The sequence below is a fragment of the Mustela putorius genome, unplaced genomic scaffold, assembly GCF_011764305.1.
Source record: "Mustela putorius furo isolate JIRA1106 unplaced genomic scaffold, ASM1176430v1.1 tig00000765_pilon_pilon_pilon, whole genome shotgun sequence".
Classification (NCBI taxonomy): domain Eukaryota; kingdom Metazoa; phylum Chordata; class Mammalia; order Carnivora; family Mustelidae; genus Mustela; species Mustela putorius.
Genome location: NW_025421470.1, coordinates 1566206 through 1590943, shown reverse-complemented (window position 1 = coordinate 1590943; position 24738 = coordinate 1566206). Strand labels below are relative to the sequence as shown.

Sequence of the window (24738 nt, the reverse complement as noted above, 5' to 3'; positions counted from 1 at the left end):
CTCCAAAGGCAAAGGAAACAAAAGCAAAAATAAACTTTTGGGACTTCATCAAAATCAAAAGCTTCTGCACAGCAAAGCAAACAGTCAAAAAAACAAAGAGGCAACCCATGGAATGGGAGAAGATATTTGCAAATGACAACAACAAAAGGTTGATATCCAGGATCTATAAAGAACTCCTCCAACTCAACTCACACAAAACAGACAATCATATCAAAAAATGGGCAGAAGACATGAACAGACACTTCTCCAATGAAGACATACAAATGGCTATCAGACATATGAAAAACTGTTCATCATCACTAGCCATCAGGGAGATTCAAATTAAGACCATATTAAGATGTCACTTTACACCAGTTAGAATGGCCAAAATTAGCAAGACAGGAAACAACATATGTTGGAGGGGATATGGAGAAAGGGGGACCCTCTTACACTGTTGGTGGGAATGCAAGTTGTTGCGGCCTCTTTGGAGAACAGTGTGGAGATTCCTCAAGAAATTAAAAACAGAACTTCCCTATGACCCTGCAATTGCACTCCTGGGTATTTACCCCAAAGATACAGATGTCGTGAATAGAAGGGCCATCTGTACCCCAATGTTTATAGCAGCAATGGCCATGGTCGCCCAACTGTGGAAAGAACCAAGATGCCCTTCAACGGACGAATGGATCAGGAAGATGTGGTCCATATACACTATGGAGTATGATGCCTCCATCAGAAAGGACGAATCCCCAACTTTTGTAGCAACATGGACGGGACTGGAAGAGATGATGCTGAGTGAAATAAGTCAAGCAGAGAGAGTCAATTATCATATGGTTTCACTTACTTGTGGAGCATAACAAATAGCATGGAGGACATGGGGAGATGGAGAGGAGAAGGGAGTTGGGGAAATTAGAAGGGGAGGTGAACCATGAGAGACTATGTACTCTGAGAAACAATCTGAGGGTTTAGAAGGGGCGGGGGTGGGAGGTCCGGGTACCAGGTGGTGGGTATTATAGAGGGCACGGATTGCATGGAGCACTGGGTGTGGTGAAAAAATAATGAATACTGTTATGCTGAAAATAAATAAATTAAAAAAAAAAAAACACAGGGATCCCCAGTCTGGCAAGCAGGACGGTGCTTGTGTGGACAGAGGACAGGGTACATGAGCTCGGGGAGGACCTGGAGCATCCTGATATGGGGGTCCTTGTCCCCAGCCGATGGTCCCTCACCATCCTACCTGGGCTGGGTCGAGAAATCGCGGGGCTGCTGGGTCACGCTGAGCCTCCAGCTGTCACAGAGTCTCCTGAACAGAGTCGCTTCCACCAGGAAACTCCAGGAAGAGACGCACAGGGGAGGAGGAGGAAGAGGAAAACAATCAGGCCACCAGGAGGAAGGCCCCGTGTGGCTTGTTGCCAGGATGCCACAGCCCGGGTATAAAGGCTGCCTGGGGAAGGAGCCTCCAGACCAGCCCCGTCCTCCACCCTGACTCCACTCCAGCCCCACGCCACCATGTGCCAGTCCAGCTGCTCCACGGGCTGCCAGCCGGCCTGCTGTGTGCCCAGCTCCTGCCAGATGTCCTGCTCTGGTTCCCTGGACTGCATCCCCACCTGCTGCCCTCCCCCAGGCTGTGGGGGCTCCTGCAGTGCCCCCTGCATGGTTCTGCTGTGCCAGCCTGCGTGCGGCTCAGCCGTCTCCTGCCAGTCAGCATGCGGCTGCCCGTCCCTGTGCTGCCCAGTGGCCTGCGGCCAGGCCTCCTCCTGCAGCTCAGCCTGCTGTGTGCCCAGCTCCTGCCAGACGTCCTGCTGCGTGCCCGTGAGCTGCAAGCCAGCCGTGTGCGTGCCCATGAGCTGCAAGCCAGCCGTGTGCATGCCCGTGAGCTGCAAGCCGGTTGTGTATGTGGCTCCCTCCTGCCAGTCCTCTGGGGGCTGCCAGCCCTCCTGCCCCACCCTGCTCTGCAGGCCTGCCCCCTGCGGCACCCCTACCTGCTGCTGACGAATCACTCTACTGACCTCTCCCACCATGTCTCATTACCGAATCAGTGATGGTGTTTTCTTCCCCATAAGAGCTTAGTGACCTATTAAAAATAAATCTCTCTGCTCCTCAGCACTGTGTCTTTCTGTGATTTCACCCTGAAGCTGTCTCTCCCAGTCACCTGCTCGCTTGGACAAGCCAATGCCCGAGAAGCGCCATCCAAGGGTGGTTCTCCTGGGGCAGTCAAGCCCCTCAGCATGTTGGGGAAAACCCATGAAGAAAAGCTGTAATCCAGGCTCTTAGAACCTGAACAGGAAGGAATCCAGGCATTCCTTCCCACTGTTTCAAGTGAGGACTTCATGCATGGTTCTTTGATCCTAGAAAGTGCCGATGAGGCACAGATGATGGGTTGCACCAAGGAGCCAGTGGGACAGGAACGTAGATCTCAGCTCAAAGAAGAGAGTTCCCTACACGCCAGAGCTACCCTACAGATAATGGGCACCTGGACGTTGTTCCAGCTTCTCAAGAGAAGCTACGTTCACTCCACTCTCCCCATAAGAGGCAGACCTGGAATGAACCCACAGGTCCATGTACAGGGATGGAGAAAGCAGGCACGACAGTCCCACGAGGGAGAAGGGGCAGGCAAGGAAGAGGAGCGCTCTGCGTTTGCCGCCACGCGAATGGGTCTCAGGACGCGGTGCTGGGCGGAGCTGGGCCACAGCGCCCGCGGCATGATCCCCTTAAAGTGAGGCTCCAAGACAAGCAAACGGGTTTCTTCTTTTAAAGATCAGAACAGCGGCTGCTTCTGGAGGATTCGGATGACGCTGGCTGGCAGAAGAGGCTATCTGGAGAGGGTGGTGGGGTCCACGGCCTGAGCAGAGGGCACAGGTCACATCCGGGGCCCTGAGAAGGTTGGAGCAAGGATGTGTGTCCTGATGGGGCTTGGGCTACTCAGATGAATGCCTTTGGCAAAATTCTTCAAGGGAAACACCCAAGATTCATATTATTTCACACACAAAAGCATAAAAATTGAATTCCTGTTCAGGGTATGCCTCCTAAATATTTGAGTGGAACGTACTATTGCTTGTGACGTACTTTGAGATGCTCCAAGGAGCTACGAGGTGCGGAGGGAGGGGTGGTGTGATGGGCGAGTGTCCAAGAATGTGAATGAGGCCCGGTGTTAGTGATGGGCTTGAGGAACGTGGAGCTGGATACACGCAACATTTAATTCTCTCCGCTTTTCTGTGTCTGAAATATTTCATAATAAAATGAAAATAATCATTGAGCTAAGCAGATTACAATAAAATGTTCCTTTAAAGGAAAAAACAGAAGACACAAATGGGTTTCCTGCTCTGGATGGGAGATTAAACCAAGAGCCTGCATGCTGTGGCCGTCTAATAGTCACGGCACACGGGCGCCCGGTGTTCCAATGCAGTAAGGGTGGACTGTGGGTTGGCCAAACACCCAGAGTACTGTGCTGGTTGTGGGAAAGGCAACACTCTGCGAGAGTGGACGCCACTGTTCGAGATGGCCAACTGAGCCCACCGCTCTCATCCCAACCCTCCCGGGACCCACTGTGGGGGAGAAGTCAGCTTACGATGGGCGAGGGGCCCGGCAAATTCAATGGGAAGCGGCGAGTGTGCTGACCCCAAGGCAGGGGCCCTGCAGCGGGACAGGACTTGGTCCCCATGAACAGGCTCAATGAAGACGGGTGTGTCCTCAGTGGAGGGGAGGAGCCAGGGCCACCCAGCCAGGCTGAGTGTCCAGCGATCCACCTCCCCACAGAACACCACCAGCGGTATCTCTGGGACAGTAGAACACCTTACCCAGGAAGGGCTAAGGTTCCTGGAGAGCTATTGGCACCCCCAAAGATATAACTCTCATTCTGGCTTCTGGGCTCCCAACTTTCTTATCCTCAAGTGAAGCCCACCACCCAGAAGACCCCTATCCCAACCCCAGAGTGCCATGTCAGCCTCCCCACACGGGCGAGCTTTCTCTAACTCAGCACAGACTGTCACATGGTGGAGGAGGAGCCCAGGCTACCAAGGACCACCCCCGTGTCACCCCACACACGAGCAAAGCCAGTGGCGTGAGAAAGAAAACCCGAGACCGTCAACATAAAAACACACCCCAGAGGAAGTATATAGTTTACAAAGAAGAAACCACCTTTGAAATGAAAATTTAAATTAAATTGAATTTAAAAATCTTAAATATACCATCAAGATGTTAGAGCCATAAAACGAGGGCAAGAGGCTGTGAAAGGGTACACTTCGAAAACTGACCCCCCAAAAGTCGTAGATATCAAATGTACTGTTGATATTTAAAATTAAATAGAAGGGCTTGAAGGAGAGGTTGAGAAATCCCTCCGACTTAGAACAAAACGTTGAGGAGGTAGAAAGTATGAGGGAAAAGAAAGCAGCATGAGTGACCCACCCGGGGCTGTGGCCTCTGCCGTGTGGGATTCCCGGAGGGAGAACCGTGAGGACGAAGGGGGATGTGGAAGTGCTTCCCTGGGGAGGAACCTGTCCCACAGTGGAAGACACAGCCTCCAGGCTTGAAAAGACTAACCGATGCCAAGAAAAATGAATGGGGAAAACCCAGACACATCCTGTAGAAATTGCTGAACATGAGGGATAATAAGTGGTTCCTAACAGCTTCCCCAGAGAACAAAACAAACAGAAGTCATCCGCGGAAAAATAAAAATCAGACGGGCCTCAGACTTGCCATTAACAGCGCTTCGGGAAGGGAGCTCCCAAAGTCCTCGGACGGGGATGCAGCTTGTGCCTCCAGACATAAGCATGTCATAAACACACAGAGGGGACAGAAGAGTGTAAACAGCGTGCAAGTGAGCAGCAAACACGACAGCACAGCATTGGTCATAGATACATTAAATAAGCACGTGTGTTTTTCTAAAGCTGAGTGACATGTCTTTTTTCATGCAGTCATCTGATTTTCAACATTTTTTTAAAGCAGGGAAAATCGCATCCAAAAGAATAAAATACCTGGCGATAAATTTAACCACAGGGGGAAAGACTTGTACACAGACAACTGTGGCACCGTGCTGCCGGAGCCGGGGACGCCGGGCGCGGACGGGAGAACATCCCATGTTCATGGATGGGAGCCAGTGTTAAGGGGAGAGTACCGCCCCAGGCGACCTGCACATTCAACAGAATCGTATTGAAAGCTCAAGGCCTGATCCTCAAAGTCATACGGAATTGATAGGGGCCTAGAATAGAGTCATCTTGGAAAAAAGGAAGAAAGTTGGAGGACTCACAATCACTGATTTCAAAACTTACCACAAAAGTGCAGCGATGAACCAAGTGGCAAAGGACAGACAGACAGACTGACGGAGTAGAGCCACCGCCTAGAGACGCACCCGTGTATTTGTGTCCGGCTGGTGTTGGATGAGGGTTTCAAGACTATTCGATGGGGGGAGAAATCATCTTTTCAAAAATGCTGCTGGAAAAGCCAGATTTCTTCATGCAAAATAACTAAGTTGGACCCCCTACCTCACCCCACATACAAAGATTAACTAAAAATGGATAAACATCCCAAACGTAAGAACTAAAATCAAACTGTGTTAGAAGAAAACACGGGGGAAACCCTTTCTGACCTTGGAACTGACAATGCCCTCGTAGCAAGGACGCCAAAGCAGGAAGATCAAAAGAAAATCATAAATTGGACGTCACCAAAATTCAAGACTTTAGTGACTCAAAAGACACCGTCAAGAAAGGGACAAGACAATCTACAGGATGGGAGAAAATCTGCAAATCGTGTATCTGTAAGAGTTGGACATCCAGAATACACACAGAATGTGTACAACTCTGCACCAAAAAGACAAGCGCCTGGTCTGACAACAGGCAGAGGACGTGAGTGGACATTTCCCCCCAAAGTTGGACGATGGTCAGCGCACACATGAAGAGATGCCTCGCGTCATTAGTCATCGGGGAAACGCAAACCCAGCCACAGGACTGTGTCCCACAAGCAGGCAGGCGTTGGCGAGGATGTGGAGGGACTGGAGCCCTCAAACATTGCCCATGAGAACACAGAGGGGGCACCTCGGTGGGAGCACTTGGGTGCTCTCCATATGCCCCCAGGAGTTCCTCTCCTAGGAATACACCCCAAAAAAGAAAAAGGGCTTTCAGACGACCTTTGCAGCGTTATTCACAACAGCCAAAATGTAAAAGCAACCCAGGGGTCCGAGGACAGGTGGGCGGGCCAACAAAACGTGGCCCATCCATTCCGTGGCGCGCTCTTCCCCCGTGAACTGAAAGCAGGGCCGACCCCTGCTTCCTGGAAGAGCCTTGAGGACGTGATAATGAGTGAAATGTCACAGAGGGACAGAGTCTGGCTCCACATACAGGAGGGACTAGAGGACCCAGACTCAGAGACAGAGAGTAGGGTGGGGGGTGCCGGGGGCTGGGAGACTGCGGAACAGGGAGGTGGTGTTTCGTGGGGACAGAGCTTCAGGTCAGGATGATGGTAAAGTCCTGAAGACGGAGGAAAGCAACATTGCACAGCGGGAATGTACTCAGGGCCCCTAAACGAGCCTTAAAAATACGTAAAATGGCAAATTTTATGTTACATACATTTTCCAGCAGTTGAAAGAATTTTTAAGGCACGTGGACCAGAACACAGTTTTGGCAAATGTCACAGAACAACGCGGGCTTGTGATCTCTGAGACGAGCCGGGGACTCGGGGTGCAGAGTGTCGGCGGAGGTCCCACCCGTGGGCTCAGGGCCACGTCCAGGCGACTCAACTGGAGATGAGCTTCTGGCTGCGCGCACCTGCTCCCCAGCGGGCTGGGACGGCTCCTCACCGTGGCCCTCAGAGGCCTTACCCACTGGACGGCCATGGGTGTGAGCACCGCCGGCCCCCCTGGGCCCAAGTGCGCCTTCTGCGGGTGTCGGAAGAGGCATGGGCAGCTGCAGGCCGAGGCGAGGACTGAGAGACGGAGAAGCATTCGCCTCCAAGCGCTCGTCTGGAAAGCTCCGACCCCTGCACCGATTTCCCGCGAGCCCCACCCCACACTGGACAACAGGCCTCCCTAGAAGGCTGGCCCCTACGGCCCCCGTCTGTCCGAGGCAGCGGGCGTTTCTCACAAAGCCCCCATTTTGAAATGCCACATCAGGAAAGATGGGGCCGGCCGGATCTCTCTGGAAGCCAGGGGCCTCCACCCAGAGGGCCCGTCGCAAACCCAGGCGGCCGCCCAGCAAAGACCCTGCCTGCTCAGCAACACCAGTCTTACTGCGTGACCCTCCATTAAATCTGCCTTCCTCGCTGGTCACTCGTGTCTGGCCATGTTGTCCACTGACGGTGGCCGCGTGTGTCCCATCCATGCCCTCTGGGAGCTGCTGCAGAGCACCCGGCCCCCGCACCCGCCTCAGCTCAGGAAGGAGGGGCCCGTGGACCAGCCACCCCTGCCCCCGCACAAGCCATCATCAGTCACACCCCACCACGTTCGAACTCTGGGCTCCAGCCAGGCCCATGGGGGCCCCCAGGCTCTCCAGAGATGTCCCTCACCACCTCCAGCAGGGGACCCCAAACTGTGGGGAGCTGCCCGGCTCTCCCTCCATTCCCGAGGCCTCTGGGCGCTCCCAGTCTCCTGCACACTTCTCAGACCTCCCGCTGCGACGGGGGTCAGTCAGCAGCAATCGCCGCACAAAGCCGGCGGTCCCCGCCAGGCCACCTGCAGGGGCCTCCCCTGGCCATGCTCCACTAGGCTCAGACCCCTCAGGTTGGCCAGAACTCGGCACCCGAGACCCCTCCTTCCCCAAGTGCTGGGTCCCCACTGTCCCCACTGATGCAGCTCGCCAGCAACCCTGCCCCACACCCAGGACCCCTGCAGGCGGTTTCCCTGCCCAGCTGCCAACTCTCTCTGACCACTCCTCCCCTCAGACTCTCCAGCCCCAAGCAGCTTCCCCCGCTCCTCGCTCCCAGCTGGGCTTAGTCTCGCTCTTACCAACGTGACGACCTCATGTCCCACTGTTTGTGCGTGCTCCTGCCATAACTAAGCCGAGTCCTGCTGCTCTCCTAGAAGCAGCTCCTTTCCTTTCCAGGTGGTTCCCGCTGCCGGGCACCCACCGGGCACCTGCCCAGACTCCAACACCAGCAGGTCTCGATGACCCTCTCCCAGAAGCCAGATGGCTCGCTGCTTCCCGGGGCGCCGGCGTCCACGGCAGAGACCATGTGCCACAGTTCTGACCTGGCTCTTCTGCGCCCTTGTGTGGCGTGTGGTGCAAGTGCTTACTCTCGCCTCCGTTTCCCCATCGGTAGAGTGGGCACAGCAGGTTCACGAGGTTGGTGTAAGGGTCACTGGGTTGACATGTACAAAGCTGCTCAAAATACTTTCTGGCATGAAGACCGATTACACACGCACTTGCTGATGCGCTAAAATATACGGCTTCCAGCCATTGATGGGTTCAAGGACTCAGGAGAGAATTATATCCCCAGATAAAGATGATATATGCAAAAAAAGAGAACAAAATATGTGTATGATTCTGCTGAGTGTAAAGGAGCCAGGGGATGAATAGGACAGAGTCCCAGAGAGATGCTGGGAACAGGGGTGAGGGCGGGAGCAGGAGCCGCTGCCCCTCCAGGGTCATGAATGATGAGCACCTGCTGTGGCTGTGACTCGAATCCACAGGGACCTGCTCCCACAACAAGGAAACAGGTTTTCCGGGGCCTCGTGACGGAAGCACACAGCCCTCAGGTGTATATAAGCCCAGACACCCCAGTTGTCTCACACACACACACTCACACACACACTCACACACACTCACACTCACACCCTCCTCCAGCCCCACCGCCCCACCATGGCCGCATCCACCCTGTCCGTCTGCTCCAGCGACCGGAGCTACGGCAGCCGCGTCTGCCTGCCCGGCTCCTGGGACACCTGCTCCGACTCCTGGCAGGTGGACGACTGCCCAGAGAGCTGCTGCGAGCCCCCCTGCTGTGCCCCCACCTGCTGTGCCCCCTCCTGCTGTGCCCCCACCTGCTGTGCCCCCTCCTGCCTGACCCTCATCTGCACCCCTGCAAGCTGCGGGTCCAGCCCCTGCCAGTCAGCCTGCACCAGCTGCTGCCAGCCCTCCTGCTGCAGCTCCTCCCCATGCCAGGAAGACTGCTGTGTGTCTGTCTGCTGCAAGCCCGTCTGCTGCACCCCTGTCTGCTGCACGCCTGTCTGCTGCACCCCTGTCTGCTGTAAACCCGTCTGCTGCACCCCTGTCTGCTGTGAGGCCTCCCCCTGCTCAGGCTCTTCATGCTGCCAGCAGTCTAGCTGCCAGCCCTCCTGCTGCAGCTCCTCCCCCTGCCAGGAAGACTGCTGCCAGCCTGTCTGCTGCACCCCGGTCTGCTGCAAGCCCGTCTGCTGCACCCCTGTCTGCTGCAAGCCCGTCTGCTGCACCCCTGTCTGCTGCAAGCCCGTCTGCTGCACCCCTATCTGCTGCAAGCCCGTCTGTTGCACCCCTGTCTGCTGTAAGCCCATCTCCTGCACCCCGGTCTGCTCCGGGCCCTCCTCCTGCTGCCAGCCCAGCCCCTGCTCCTCGTCCTGCTGCGGACCGTCCTCCTGCGTGTCCCTGCTCTGCCGCCCCGTGTGCAAGCCCGCCTGCTGCGTGCCCGCCTCGGCCCAGAAGTCCTGCTGCTGACGGGGCCCGTCTCCCCCGGGGCCAGCAGGCTCAGGGGCACCCCCAGCTCTGCCCCTGCCAGCGTCCCGACTGCTTTAGGGTCTGTCTCTCAGGAACCCCTGTGACATGTGGATAGCAGCCCCTCCTCTCAGGCCAGGAAGGGGGTTCCCATTCAATTGAGGATGACCCCTCTCATACCCACTGCCTCACTGTTCCCAAGGTCCCAGTGGTCATGCCTAGGGACCATGTCCACAATGGAGGCCTCACTGGTCTCACGTCCTCAGAAGCTGCTTGGATCAACCAATAAACATGACATGAACTTAACCCTGATGGCACGTGGCTCTCTTTGGACCATTTCTAGTTGGGTGGCTAGCCAGTCCCCCATCAAGTTGGGGGTGGGGGCAGCCGCCCGGGGCCCTTGCAGCCCCGCCCACCCTCAGCCGCACCTGTGTCTCCTCCAGGCTCCGCCCCTCGCTGGCTTGGCACAGGACTCCTGTCCCACAAGATCAGGGCCAGTCCCCGGCATGGCGACTACGGCCACGGCCATGACACCAGCAGCCCCTGTCCCAGAAGCTGGTCCTGATGGGCAGAGCCTCAGGGATGCAGCGGGAGCCAATCCCGGGCACAGTGACCCTGGCATGTCTCCCCCTACAGGGAGCCTGGCAGGACACAGAGTTCACAGGGTCCACAGGGAGGGCAGGAGGATACGGGGCGCCAGCAAGCACCCTGACTCGGCCACCCGAGCCCCCGGCCCCTCCTTCCTTCTCTAGCCTGTCTGCGGAGCCACCGGTCCGGTGCATACGCACAAGCCCTCCCTACCTTAATGCCGGTTAGAACTCCCTGCTGTCCCGACCCGGCACTGCCTGTGCCCCCTTCAGAGCAGAGCCTCCTGCTCTCCACTGAGACACCCTCCCCCCACCCTCCCACACCCCAGCCCCAGCCCCTGCCCAGCCCAGGCTCCAAAGCCCCGATGCTAAAGTTAGTCTCTCCTGTCCCCTCTCCTGTGGGCCTGTCCCTGCAGAGCCGGACCTCGGGCTCGAGAACACAGTGCCCTCCTGCCCCTCACTTCTCTGACTTTCCCGGGGCTCTTCACCCTGACCTCCGCACCCCTACCTTGCTATGGCATTGAGACCTTGGCTCGCTCTGCTGACTAGTCCAGCCGGGAGTTTCTCCTGGGCTCCAGGCCACATACCCACCTCCAGATGTGATTCCCACCCAGGAGCTGAGCCTAGCCCCCCTGAGCTGAGCTAGCACCTTCCAGCTGGCCTCCCCGGGGCGTGGCGGCTCTGCAGGCCAGCTGCTCCAGCCCCAGCCCCTCCCCAGCGCCCGGCTTGTGGCTCCATCAGGCAGAGGACTTTGGGGTCCGTGTCTGCCTCTCCCCCAGCCATTCCCCAGACAGCGGTCTCTCAGGGCAGGTACGATGAGGACCTCAGAGGTGCCAACAGACCAGGCGGGACAGGAAAAGCCACCTGCTTTGAGGACTCCCAGGGACCCGTGCACATTCTTCGACAGAGTGAGTTCTGGGAAGAACATGGACACTGTCCAGCAGATGCCGATCCTGCAGAAAGACGATGGGAAGTCGATGGCTCAGAGGGGACCCCGTCTTCCAGGGTGGCTCATCATCACGGCAGTGGCCAGGTGGGGAGGGGAGCCATTGGCATAGGAGCCACGAAGACCACGAGCGTCCCCCTGTCCTTGTGCGGCTCTGCCCTGGACCTGAGTTCTGAGCGTGAAGAGACAGCACGGACCTCCCCGGGCTCAGCTTAGCTAAAGCACGCCGCGGGCCAGGGCCTGTCAATGGTTTCCTGTTGCAAGGAGCCCCAGCGGGGCCCAGACAAGGACCTCAGGTTCCCCAGAACCTGCCCCATGTCCCAGAATTCCCTGTGAACCTCCCCTCAGGGCTAGACAGGGACTGCCCTCGGGGACCCGAAGCCCCAGGCCCTGCCACGCACATTCTGGTCTGGACAGCAGCTGCGAACTTTCTAGCAAAATGCATCACGGCTTTTCCAGCTTCATGGGTACCCGGGTTGCGCCGTTCCACACGACACAGTCTCGGAGCCAATTCAGCGCCAGCAGGAGTGGCCTGCCCCTGCCTTCAGGAGGATTTGGGGACCTTCGGGCCCTGCTGTGTTTAAATCACATCCTCCTCAGATGACCCTATGACACGGGCGCCCTGGGATCCCATCCTGCCAGGGAGGGGACAGAGACAACGAAGCCGCAGCCGCGGCAGGCACGGGGCCATACAGAGAAAACGGGGCCCACTGTGGGGTGAGGCACACATCAGCCCCAGAGACAGCTGCACCTGAATCCCACACCTGCGGGCGTGACCTTGTGCGGAAAGAGGTCTTGGCGGGGTGACTGCAATGGCTGCTGCTCCGGGCAGATGATCCCAGGCCAGCCAGGGGGTCCTAGACGCCAGCACCGGTGTCCTCACACCAGAGAGGTGGGGCCCCCTCCTCCTCTTCACACAGACGAGGAGGCGACACGACCACACGACCACACGTGACAGCACGCCAGGGAGGCCGGAGCCACCAAGCTGGAGGGGGCGGGAGGGACCTCCTCCTTCCACAACCTTCCGAGGGGGCGGGGCCCTGCCCACTCCCTGATCTCGGCTCAGCGGAGCCGGCTGCACACCACCGGCCTCCAGAACTGTGGAGACGAACGTTTTGTTGTTTTAAAGCATCAAGAGTGTGATCACGGGTCAGAGCAGCCGCAGGAAACAAATGCACACATTTGGTCAAAGCTGTGACAAGCAGAGCTTTTGTGATTTCTAAGTATTCTGTTTAAAAGCGTCACTGAGACAACGTAAGATAAAAATTGCAATAAAAGAAATCCACTGCCCTGCAGGAATCGGGTCCAGCCGTCCCCGAACGCACTTGCACGCGCACACGTGTGTGTGTGTGTGTGTGTGTGTGTGTCCATGCCTGTGTGTCTGCAGCCTCCAAGAGTCCGCCTACTGCCCCAGTCGCACCAGACCCCTCGGCAGGGCTGCCAGACCCCTCCACAGCGGCTGAGACGTCCCAGAACCCCACGTGCTGCCTCGCTGTCGCCCTGAACCTCCACAAGCCCCGGCGCCTGCTCCCTGTCCGCTCTCCCTCCCCTACTCCAGCCTAGACCCCACCCCACCCTTGCCTCACTCCTCCCATCCCCGTGCCTGGAACGAAGAACCTTGAAGTCGCTGTGTCCTGGACACTGAGGGTCCCACAGAGGTGTCCCAAGGGCTCACGGACAGCCTCAGCCTCCAGGGCAAAGGTGTGGGGAGTCTGAGCGACAGAGGGAGGGAGCTGGGACAGGAGGCGGAAGGAAATGCAGCAGCACACCCAGTAGGACAGCCACAGGGGGAAGTCGGAGCCGAGCCAGCCTGGGGGGCGGGGCGCGAGGGAGGGCAGCCTCTTGCCCAGCCCCACCATGCCGACCATGTGGTCAGAGCCACCAGGGTCTTGAGAGCCCACAGGTTAGAAAGAGACCCGCCCCGAGCATGATGGTGGCCTGGCCAGGCACGGGCCCACCCCCGCCACTGCCTACACACGTCACCCTGGCACAAAGCCAGCTCATCACCCAGCCAAGCGGGGGTCCGAGGCAGGGACAGCCAGCCCTAACCTCAGGCGGAGCCCCCCAGGTATCACCCGCCTCCCCTCATCTCTGTGGACTTGGTGACAAACGCAGAAGCACGGGGATCACATGCCCCAGAGACGGGCTTCCACACCAGGAGCTACTCCTGAGCTCAGATTGCCAGTCACCACACCCCAAGGCCAGCGTCCGGGGGCTGGGAGACCCCTTCCCACGCTACACCCACCTGCCCAGCTCCCCCCTGCCTGGTGCTCTCTTGGCCCCTCAGCAGACTCAGCCAGGACCCAGCACTCGTGCAGACGTTTACGAGCTGGATGGCATCTGCTGGGAAAATAAACCAGCGCTAATGAGGGGTCCCTGGGAGCCAGCCGCAGCGCCAGCAAGGAAGAGGCGGTCCTGAGCCTCTGCGGGGAAAACACGCAACCCAGAGGAGGGCTATAAAAGTGAGCCCAAGTGCCTCACACACTCGCACACACACACACACACACACACACTCACAGCCTCCTCCAGCCCCACCGCCCACCATGGCCGCAACCACCCTGTCCGTCTGCTCCAGTGACCGGAGCTACGGCAGCCGCGTCTGCCTGCCCGGCTCCTGGGACACCTGCTCCGACTCCTGGCAGGTGGACGACTGCCCAGAGAGCTGCTGCGAGCCCCCCTGCTGTGCCCCCGCCTGCTGTGCCCCCACCTGCTGTGCCCCCACCTGCTGTGCCCCCTCCTGCCTGACCCTCATCTGCACCCCTGGGAGCTGCAGGTCCAGCCCCTGCCAGTCAGCCTGCACCAGCTGCTGCCAGCCCTCCTGCTGCAGCTCCTCCCCATGCCAGGAAGACTGCTGTGTGTCTGTCTGCTGCAAGCCCATCTGCTGCACCCCTGTCTGTTGCAAGCCCATCTGCTGCACCCCTGTCTGCTGCCAGACCTCCCCCTGCTCAGGCTCTTCATGCTGCCAGCAGTCTAGCTGCCAGCCCTCCTGCTGCAGCTCCTCTCCCTGTCAGCCTGTCTGTTGCACCCCTGTCTGCTGCAAGCCCGTCTGCTGCACCCCTGTCTGCTGCAAGCCAGTCTCCTGCACCCCGGTCTGCTGCAAGCCCGTCTGCTGCACCCCTGTCTGCTGCAAGCCCGTCTGCTGCACCCCTGTCTGCTGCAAGCCCGTCTGTTGCACCCCTGTCTGCTGTAAGCCCATCTCCTGCACCCCGGTCTGCTCCGGGCCCTCCTCCTGCTGCCAGCCCTGCCCCTGCTCCTCGTCCTGCTGCAGACCGTCCTCCTGCATGTCCCTGCTCTGTCGCCCCGTGTGCAGGCCCGCCTGCTGTGTGCCCGCCTCCGCCCAGAAGTCCTGCTGCTGACGGGGCCCGTCTCCCCCGGGGCCAGAAGGCTCAGTGGGCACCTCCAGCTCTCCCCCTGCCTCCTTCAGGATCTAACCCAGCACAAGTGCTGGTGTGCGTGTGGCACAAACCAGCTTCGGACCCTAATAACCAGGGCAGAGACCTCCTGCAGCCTCCGCACCACGCCAAGATGAACCGGACGCAGCCCTCCCCACTCTTGACCTCGGGGCCTCCTGCCCCATCTCTGCCCCTCCTGAAAGCCGTCTGCCTCCTCCCCGAACACACCTGAGCTAACCAAACACACTTGCAGGGACACCGGGTGGCCCTGTCGGCCAAGCCTCTGCCTCTGATTTCAACTCAGGTCCTGGTGTCAGGGTGGTGAGATCGAGCCACACTTTGGGCTCTGTACCCAGCAGGGGGTCTGCTCGGGTTCTCTCTCTCTCCCTCTGCCCCCCCCAAATCAATGACCAGTCTTGCATCGTGGCCTCTGTTGGTCCCCTCTCGCAGCCTGGCTTCGCTCGTGGTTCCCATCCTGCAGAGTAACAATCCCGACGTCAGCAACCCTGCTGACAAGCCTGTATCGGGAGCGTTTCCAACGGCACTGAGCTGAGGCCCACGCTGGTGGTCCCATCCGTCCCTCCACGCAACTCTGCAGTGGCCCCCCTGAGTGTTCGGGACTCAGGTGGCCACAGCCTCCTGGACAGCAGAGCCCTGGGCGAGAGGGCCCCGTTGCCCCAGGCCTCTGTCTCCCCGGTCGGTCTGGCACCAGGAGGCGGGGCCCAGGTTCACTTCTGGGCGAGGAGGACGCTGGGCCAGGGCCTAAACGGGGCCACAGCCAGGGTGGAACATTTCTGCGGACCACAGGCTTCCCTCTGCCTCCCCTTGAACTTCAGGGTTTTATTCCCAGGTCTGGATCCTGCCGTCTCTGCTGACACAGGCCCGGGACGCGTTCTGTCCCCGGCCCCAGGCCCAGCCTGGAGTGGAAGAGGTCAAGAGGAAGATGCCAGAGGATAAGTGACTTCGAGGGTCCACACTGATGTCTGAGGCCCAGGCCTGCCACCCTCTGGGGGCTTTCCATCAGGGCCAGTCTGGATGCGGCCCCCACCTTTCCTGAAGCTTCCTGAACGCAGGCCCCGCTCCTAGACAGAGCCACGTCCTAACGCCCCTGCCTCCGTTCTCCCAGGGCTCCGTCCCGCTCTAGATCCTGGCCTGTTACTAGCACACCAGCCTCCTCCTAGGGGGCCATGAGATGCCACAAGCCACTCCCCGAAGGGAGGAGGTCGGCAGCGGATGCCCCCCCAGATAAGCCTTCCCACAGTCACAGCCGGGTCGTGTGAGCCGCTGAGGACAGACTCGTGTCCTACAGTCCCCCTCCCACATTCTGGAGCTCCAGGCAGGTGGGAGTCCTTCCCCTGCTTCCCTGGGGCCTCTGCCCCTGCCCTCGTGAGACCCTACTAGGGAAGAGAGCGTGTGAGAAATCAATTCTCCCCGCAGTTATGGAGCCGGAACCCCTAGCGGCCAGCTTCTCTGGCCCCCGAACCCCGGTGCCCCAGGGACACCCGCCCACGGGCCTTAACTGCTGATGAAACCCAAGACCCTTGCCGGAAACGGGTATTGAAATGCGTCCAGCACAACACTTAGACTTCGAGGGGAGATGAGTGTGTGAACACAGTTATCAAAAGACTTTTAAAGCAAGTGATGCCGTGAGAAGCTCGCTTTCCCACGAGGGCTCTAACAAAGGGGGCAGCGGGTTCTCCTGCAGATGGGAGCCGGACGCACACTTGTAACCGGAGGCAGGATGCTGGTGGCCTCGTGGTCACCCGACCCCGGGGCTGCAGGTGTGGCAGCCCGCCTCACCTCCGCCTCCCACCCGGGGCATCTGGGGTGGGGGATGGGGGCTGCCTCAGAGTTAGAAAACATTCAGGGCCCTAAATTCCGACCCCCAACACGGGGGAGCCCACTGCTCCCTGGGAGCACACACGCGGCCAAGAGCACCCACTTTAACCAGAAAGGAGCCCCAAAAGCCGAGCGGCCTGCACACGGGTGCCTCTGGCTCTGCAGGGACATCACTGGCACTCTGTCACCAGCACTGGGGCCCTGCCCCGGGGTGACCCCAGACACGCGACAGGGGCCCTCAGCCTGCTGCACCCTGGCGGGTCAGCCGCAGCCCTGTGCCAGGTGCCGCCCCGGGACGTCCTACACCTGGGCCAGCAAAGGCCACCGGAGCCTCCACCGCAGTGGGGGTCGCCCCGGTTCTCCCCGCCGCGCAGGGTCATAGACGCGCACACACTCGCGGGCGCTCACGCCGCCGGCCCCGCCGGTCTTCCGCGCTGCCGGGGTCTGAGTCCACCCGGCCTCTGCCGCCCCGCCCCCGGCGTCCGGGACCCGGAGGCACCGCAGGGTACCCGCTCCCACGGCCGAACTCCCCCGCTCTCCGCCTGGGGAGCCAGGGGGGCATTGGCGGGGGCGGCGGAGGGGCCGCAGAGGGCTGGCTCGCTCGCTGAGCCCCGGGCCCGCAGGCGCCTTCGGGCGGATCCCAGGGGTTAGGAGGCGGAGGGCGGTGTCCAGGGACCAGGTCCCCATCGCTCCCGCAGACTCGGGACGCTCTACAGCCCGCAAGCCCGGAGCTCTGAATCCACGGGGTGCGCGGGGGGGGGGCGGGGCGAGAGGGGCGGGGCTAACGGGGAGGAGGGGGCGGGGCACCCGAGCCTGGCGGGTCGGGCGCGGGCGGGAGCGGGTGAACCGCCGGAGACCGAGTCCAGACCGGAAGTCGGGGGGCCTCGCGGGTCTCACGGCGGAAAAGGCCGGCCGCGGACACAGATCCAGGCCAGGGGCCCGCCGCGGCGCACGAGGTTCCAGTAAAAAGGAACCGACTTGCTTCCTAACGTTTGTGCCGACGGAAAGTGCCGAAGGGTCTTTAGAAACGAGCGTCGGGGGCAGCCCGGCCCCCGTGGGACGCCCGGGATGGGGCTCGGCCTCCTCTGCTGCGGGAGCGCGGGGGGTGCTTGTCTCTGGGGTGCGCGTGGGAGGGACGAAGGCGAGGGGTGCGGCGGGGTCTCCGGCGGAGGACGAGTCGCCGAACCTGCACCTGCACCCGAAAAGCCTCATTCCCACCGCGCAGAGACAGGGCCCCCCGCTGCCACCAGTTCCCAGCCCCGGGGGCGCCCCGCTGCCCAGCGCCCAGCGAGGCTGGCCTGGGGGTGCGGAGCCCAGACGCGACTGGGGCTCTGGCTGCTCCCACCCCGCCCGGAAGCTCCCCGCACCCCGCGGACCGCGCGCTCCCGGCTGAGCAGGAGGCCACCCGGGGCGCCGGACCCAGAGCCGCCAGACACAGACGCGGCCTCCGGATGCAGGAGAGTGAGAGGCTCCCGCCGGCCCCCGGGAACTGCCGGGAAAGGGCGTCGTGCCGGCAGGAACCCGCGCGAGGGCCTCCGGGAGGGGCCGGGGTTCCCCGGGGCTCCCGGCTGGGAAGCACCCCCTCCTGCAGGCTTCCCAGGCCAATAAGCCTGAGGACAAAGTCGGTGACTCCTGAGAGCAGCCCAGCGGTCGGGGGAGGGCTTCCTGCCCCACAAATGCCTAAAAGGCCCTTTTCTGCCCCCTGGGCCCCCTTCCCCTGACCCCACACCCCACATAGCTTTGAAAATGCAGATCTGTACCCTTGTGTTGTGGGTCCTTTCTGCCCGCGTGAAGGTCTCCCCACAGGCACCCCGCCGGGGAGGTCTGACCACTCCATCCACTCCTGCACCCAGGCCTCTGGGGTCCCCCACAGTCCCCCAGAAGGTCTCCTGCTCTGAGCACCTCCCCCAGGCCCCTCCAGTGCTGGGGGAGGTGGCGGCCGCTGGGCCTCTGTGGGCTGGCGGGGCAGTGGTCTGAGCGAGGGGCGGGCTGCACCACTGGGGACAGCGGGCACAGCACCATCTGCCCTGGAGACTGAGCCGATGAAGGAGGCCAGAAGGGGTCGGAGAAGGGACGCTCTCAGACTTGGCTCTGAGCGCCACCAGGGCCGCAGCCTGGAGAGGAGCCCCCGCCCCCATGCGTGCTCCTGGGTATCCACATTCCGGGGAGCACCAAGCAGAAGGCAAGACACTGCCCCTGACCCCTGCAGCAGCTCCGATCCATGCCCCCTATTCCCAGTCCCTGTCCCAGTCCCTTGGAGCTGCCGGTGACCCCAGTCCCGGGTCCAGCGGTGCCCATTACGGCTGCCACAGACTCCCACCGCCCTGGCCTCCCGTCCCCGTGCAGACAAGCGGGGTGTGGGACGGAGGACACTTTGCGCAGCGTCAGCCCTCCCCGCCCACAGCTGCCGCTCCCCCCGACGAGCGCCCACCCAGGCGCCTCTCCCAGGACTGCCCGGCCGCCCTCCTAGCACCACACGCGCCAGGCGGCCCAGGAACACGGACGACGGGCAGGAGCTAGGAAGGGTCTGGGGGCCCCCATCTCGACCATCTTGTCCGAAGCAGATGGCCCAGCCGGTGGAGCGGCTTTCGGGCCCGCGGTCAGGGAAGAGGCTGGCTCCGGGGTCAGGGAGGCCGGCAGCTTAGCAAAGGCATCTCACCCCAGCATCGCGCCTGTCCCGCTCATCCGCTCACCCCCGGGGAGCCCGAGCCCCCAGCCCCTCTGCCCCTTCCGCGCTCCCACCCTGAGACTCAGCTCCCCGGCCTGCTCCTCCCACCCGCCCGGTGATGGCCTCGTTCGTGCTGACCGCCCGCCCAGTCATCCGTCGGGCTGGGCCCAGGCTCTCCGACCCCGACCCGGCTTCTGATGCACCTGCGCCTGCGCAGAAAGGCGGTCCCAGGCCCCGCCCCTCAGCGGGGGGCGTGCACCACCCGCTGCGCAGACACTGAACCCAATCTCCTCTCCCCAGAACCGCGACCTGTAGGGGTGTCTGCGAGCGGGGCGCCCCACCCCCAGAAGGGCACCAGCCCGAGCGCCTGCGTGACCCTGGCCGCGGTTCCCCCGCAAGCCCGGCCAGCTCTCCCGCCCGGACCCCAGGCCCGCCGCAGCTGTCCAGCGCACAGCCCCTGCGTTAGCAGCCGCACACACGAGGCCCTCGCGCCACGCCCCAGCCCCGCGGCCTGTCCTCCCCACGCCTCCTCCACCGTGGACTCGAGGCCCTCCGGACTCAACGATCCTGTTCTCCCAATCGCTAGGCCGCTCTGGCCCACCGACCGCCCCAATGCCCCGTTAGCTCTTTCCGTCTTTCCAAGATGCAGGTATAAGGGCGCTTCTGCCGCCCCGCGGGGTGGGGACACCTGAAACCGCAGCCCACGGCACCCCCACCCCTTCCAGAAGGGCAGTGCGAGGCGGCTCTGGCCCAGTCCCCCAGCACAGCAACCCCACAGGAGCCCTTGGGAACGGCAGGTCACCCGCTCCTCACAGCTCCAGACTCATCGGTGTCCCAGACTCGGGGCCAGGCCTTCAGAACCCAGTGTGGTGGCGGCCAAGGCGCCGGGTGCCTCCCCCAAGCGCAGCCCCACAGACCAAGCGGGAGGCCCAGAGGCCAACCCACCCCATCCAGCAAGGGAAGCTCAGGGGCCTTTCAAAAGGGAATCAAAGTGCTTTTTTTAACCATTTGAAGTCCTGACTTCATGCACAAATGTGTTGGACAGACGCCAAGCACAGTTCAATATTATTTACCGTCTTTTATCTTTCCCTCCCGAGTCCCCGGTGTTTATAACTGGGTCATCTTTTAACTATCTGCAGCAGCCCCCCGGGGCAGAGGGGGCGGGCTTTATAAATAAGCTTTATTATTACTGTGCGGGTTGACACCGTTCCCAGGGCTGACGGGAGCGTGAAGGTACATGTCAGTGAGTCATCCCCAGCACGGAGACTGCTGTGTGCTGGGGACAGCAGCTGGGCTCGCGGCTGCCCGGAGGTCCCGTGGGGCTGGTGGGCCCGAGCACCGGCGTGTGCCTCTGCTCTGCTCCGCAGCCTTCTGTCCTCCGAAGCCAGGGGACTTGGCTTGGCCACAGGCTGACTTGGCTCTGGTGTCGCTTGCAAATCCTGAGTCCCAAGGCAGTCACTGTGGGCAGGAGCTCAGAGCAGGGGGCACAGGGGCTTCCGTCCTGCCCGCCACCCTGCCCACTGCCGCTGCTCCAGCACCCGCCAGGGACTGCTCGCCCCCACCTGCCCTGGACACGCAGCCAAGCATTCCCAAGTGGGGTCAGCATCGGTCATCTCCTGGTCATGTCACTGGGAACCAAGGGCCATCCGCGCAAAGAGCTACAGCAGGGAGGGGACCCAGGACGGGTAATTTGCAAACAGAACTGGGAGCGGGCTGCGAACCGGCCGCCGCTGACCTGCGGGGGGAGGCCACACGCGCTCGGCGGGCCTCCGGCTCCCAGGCTCCTTTCCCTGTTGTTTTGTTCTCAATGCTGGGTTTGGTAAATAAAATCTCTCGGGGGAAACTGCAGGAAGATGTGGCGATGGGGTCATGAACGCGTCGACGACGAGGACCGGGGGGAGCAGAACCGCCCCGCGGAGGAGCCGCCCGCGCTGGCGTGAGAGCCTGGGGCTGTGGGACGGAGCAGCCCCGGGGCGGGGGCCGGGGGGCTGGACTGGGCTAAGTGCAGACCTGGGGTTCTCTGGGCTCGCGGCCTGCGAGGGGCCGCCTCATTCCTGGAACAGGTGCGAGGCGCTTCCCCAGGACGCTCCACAGGTACATACTTGTGAAGCCTTCGGATGGTGGCGGGTTCTCGCTCTGAACCGGTCCCCGCCTGCTTGGCCTTTCCACGCCCGCGCCTTCCACCTCCGCCTCTGCCTCCCCTCCCTGTCCCCCGGGTGGGCTGCTGGCACCTCCGGAGCAAACCCGGGCACCCAGGGACAGGGGACAGGACGCAGTTCTGACCCAGCTCCCATCTCGGCACCCCCTTACCTGTGCAGGGCTCCCATCTCCGGGCGCCTCGGCCTGGGGTCACCAGGGCCAAGAGCACCACACACAGCATCAGCGGGACAGACATGAGGGGTCCAGGGCCCAAGCTCCATCCAGCGGCTCTGCCCTCGGCCCGCGGGGAGGCAGCTGCTCCTTGGACAGGTGGGCCAGCCCCCCGGGGGACAGTCACTGTGACGGCCACATGCCAGAGTTCCGTGACAGGGACAGGGCGGGAAGGCTTCTGCGGGCTCTGTCGGGGGCGGGGCAGCTGGTGCCGGCCGGACGCAGCCGCAGCCTAGCTCATCCCCGCACGGGCTGGGGTCCTGCCACGCAGGTGACAGGTGACAGCAACCCCACACCGCGGCGATGACTCATTGGCAAAGCACGCTTTTCCCAAAGGAAAGACAGAAATAGATCGTCCAGCGGAGAGCTGGGAGCAAACCAGAAAAACTCCGAGAACCTGTTTTCCTCGGGTGCAGGTCCGGGGCTGCCTGCCCGAGGACGCCTGCCGGGGCCCAGGGCGCAGAGCCTCTGCCGGGCTCTGCTGACAGCGGCCGTCCCCAGGAGGGGCCCCGCTTTGAGGACGGCTTTTATCTGGTGCCCGGCCCTCCCCAGGGTGTGTGGGTTTGCCAACTGCTGGGTTTCAGGAATTCCCCTCCGGAGGGGAGCCAGTCCTCCCCAGGAACAGCTAATGAGGAGACTCGGGGAGGACCGCCCGGGGGAGGGGAGCGCCAGGCACAGGGCGGTGGGAGCCTCCCAGGTCTGACCTCCCCAAACCGCAGGGGACACGACATGCTGCCCCAGGCAGGACGGCGTTTAAGGGTGTGATTGTTGTTTTTAATAAAGCACCAAGCCTGCCGACCCCTCTCCAGGGCGTGGGGGGCGTGGATGAACCGGGCCTACATCGCAGTCCCCGCTGGTGCCGGTGGCTCCCCCGAGTCAGGAGGACCCCTCTTACGGGCCCCTGAAGGCCGTCTTCCTCCCCGCGGAAGGACTGTGCCGTGGCACCGTCCCCAGTCTGGGGCTTGCCTATGGGTGTCTGTGACAGGGGCAGGCCCTGGACTTGGGCTTGTTGGGGGCCTGGGGGCGGCCGAGATGAGAGAGACAGAGACAGAGAGAGGGTGGGAGAATGTCCAAGGCTCTGCATGAAACTGCCCGTGGCTGGAGAGACAGACAGACGGACAGACAGACAGACATCTCCAGCGGCTATGACAAACGCCTTCCTCCTACTCACCCAACTTCAGTCAGCTGAGGCTCTCGGAGGGAAACCTGGAGAGGCTGCCCGTGACCGGCCGGACAGCGCCCAAACCCTGGTGGCCTCCCTCAGCCCCGCCCCGGGACCCCCGCCAGCCCAGCGCCCGGACAGAGTCTTCCTGACCCCATCGGGCAGGCGCCCGTCGTGGGAGGACGGAGGGACGCCTCGGCCATCAGAAACCTCGCCTTGGAGGGAGGACAGCTGTCTCCGCGGAACAGAGTCTCGCTCTCTTCCTAGCCATGGGCGATAATTTGGGGGTATCGGGGGCCCTGGGTGGTCACGGGCCGGGAAGACAGGGGACTTCCCACAGGACACAGACCCAAGCACCATCCCTGTGACTCCCGCTGACCTCTGCACCTGACCGTTGACCTCTGACCTTGGACTGTCGGTAAGTGACCAGGCATCCCGTTGTAAGAACGGGGTCTGAGGAACCCTTGAGCCCCTCCAGGGAAGTGGCCCTGTCACGTTCGAGCCAGTAACACCAGCCGCGCCGTCATCGGGGAACACGGGCTCATCCGTGGAGATCCGTCCGTGTTTACGGCTAGAAAAATGCGTGCCCGAACACAGAAGAAAGCTCAGAGCTTCCTTCTCTAGACTGGTTCCCCTGTCACCCCGGACAAGCCATCTAAATGCTCCAAACTGTAATTTCCACATCTGTAGGACGGCGGGGAGGCCGGTGAGTGAGCGGCCGGATGTGACTCCCGTGGAGCCGCACGTGTGCAGGGCTGTGCTGCCCACGGGCCCGGAGACGCTGGTGAGGAGGAGGAGGGAGCACGTACGCCGGAGCCCTCGCCCCTCCCGGGGGCCCCAGAGCCCGCCACAGCGAGAAAGGAGGTCCTTCCAGCTCCCTGGCCTCGTACCCACCTGCCCCGGAAGTCGTGTTGACGCTGAGACCAGCGGGTCCCCCTACACACCCCAGATGGGGGGGCTACCGTGTGATCAGTCACACCTGCCGGAGGCTTACACAGCCGGGGTTCATGCTGGGGACCCAGGTCAGTAGCTACCCAGTTGCTAGCAGGACGGGCGCTCAAGCTGCCGGGGACGCCGGCGGGAGCTCTCGCCGCCTCCAGAGGGGGAACAGGGATCTTATCCCCCACGAGCATCTCCTTTGACTTAGGTGCAGACAGTCGCTCCCCTCGTCCTCCGTGGTGACCAAGGAGGGCCTCGGTCGCTCTGCGGGGGACACAGGTCAGTCCAGCAGCTCGCACACCACGGGCCTCCTTACGGGGCAACAGTGCATCGCCGTGGGCTCGCCTCTCCCAGGCCACCTCCCGCCCGGGGAATGACGCTTTCTCCAGGGAGGGGCGGGGAAGTCACAGGCTAAGGGGAGATCTGAAACGGTCAGCCCGGGTTCGGGAAATTAGACGCTGAGGTCAACGGCGCAGTTTGGGGCTCTGTTAGACTAAGCTGTCCCTTGGGGGACATCCCTGAACCTCGGGGCTCTCCGTAAAGACAATTCCTCCGGAATGGAAACCAGAACATGACATTCTGTGACCCCGGCTCTAAGGATGTTTGAAAGGGTCTCTGGGGAGGGACGTGTACCTGGCGTGGGACAGTGAGCTCAGACAGGTGCTGGCAAGCTTGTCCCCTCGCAGCGTCCGGCCTTGCCCCCGCCGGCCGTGGGGCCGCTGTCCGCAGGACCACGGGCGGGAATCCCGCTCCAGAAGTGACGTGGTAGGACAGGGCTCGTCGCCGACGGAGAGAAGGCGTCTGTTTTTCTCATCGTGGGATGAGTCCTCTGCTGCTGGGCGAGTGACCCTCTGTCCGGATAAAGCGTGGCTGAAAACACTCCCCTACCGCTTCTTTTTTGATCCGTTGGGTGTAAACAGTTTTTCTGCCACTTGCCAAGTGTGCAACATTTTTATTTAGTCACAGAATGTCCCTGCAGACGATGGGCCTCCGAGCACAGCTTCCAGACGCCCCTGCTGCTGCGCTGCTTCGGTTTGGCTGCCTGTCCCATCCGGGGATGATCTCGGATACTTGGAACGCACCGACCCGCGCTCCGCTCCCAGAAATGCTCTGCACGCACCCCGAATGCCTGTCCTTCCCCCGCCACCTGGAGATGCGCAGCTACGACGGGTTAGGCCCCGCACATACTTGGAGCTCCTCCACACATGTCCGTCCTGCTGATCTCCGGCCGCTGCCTCGGCCAACACT

General features: G+C 61.6%; 3 protein-coding genes across 3 annotated transcripts; all 3 read left to right on the top strand.

The window, feature by feature from the left end:
* Positions 1-1378: 1378 nt before the first annotated feature.
* On the top strand, positions 1379-1968 carry LOC101688789 (keratin-associated protein 12-1-like). The gene is made up of 2 exons (XM_004762270.3): positions 1379-1550; positions 1740-1968. The coding sequence occupies exons 1-2, from the start codon at positions 1486-1488 to the stop codon at positions 1966-1968; spliced, it is 294 nt and encodes a 97-aa protein (XP_004762327.2). The 5' UTR covers positions 1379-1485.
* A 6794-nt stretch (positions 1969-8762) lies between these two features.
* Positions 8763-9590, top strand: LOC123393183 (keratin-associated protein 10-4-like). Its single transcript, XM_045084351.1, has one exon. The coding sequence runs from the start codon at positions 8763-8765 to the stop codon at positions 9588-9590; it is 828 nt and encodes a 275-aa protein (XP_044940286.1).
* Positions 9591-13663: 4073 nt separating this feature from the next.
* Positions 13664-14476, top strand: LOC106006780 (keratin-associated protein 10-7-like). The gene has a single exon (XM_045084352.1). It carries the CDS (start codon positions 13664-13666, stop codon positions 14474-14476), a length of 813 nt encoding a protein of 270 aa, XP_044940287.1.
* Positions 14477-24738: the final 10262 nt, after the last annotated feature.

What these genes read in the sequence shown, in the direction of transcription:
- LOC106006780 (XM_045084352.1), top strand. Translation starts at nt 13,664, where the DNA reads ATGGCCGCAACCACCCTGTCCGTCTGCTCCAGTGACCGGAGCTACGGC.
- LOC123393183 (XM_045084351.1), top strand. Translation starts at nt 8,763, where the DNA reads ATGGCCGCATCCACCCTGTCCGTCTGCTCCAGCGACCGGAGCTACGGC.
- LOC101688789 (XM_004762270.3), top strand. Translation starts at nt 1,486, where the DNA reads ATGTGCCAGTCCAGCTGCTCCACGGGCTGCCAGCCGGCCTGCTGTGTG. An exon ending in GTGCCCAGCTCCTGCCAGAT is followed by an intron (nt 1,551 to 1,739) that starts GTCCTGCTCTGG and finishes CTCCTCCTGCAG; the next exon opens with CTCAGCCTGCTGTGTGCCCA.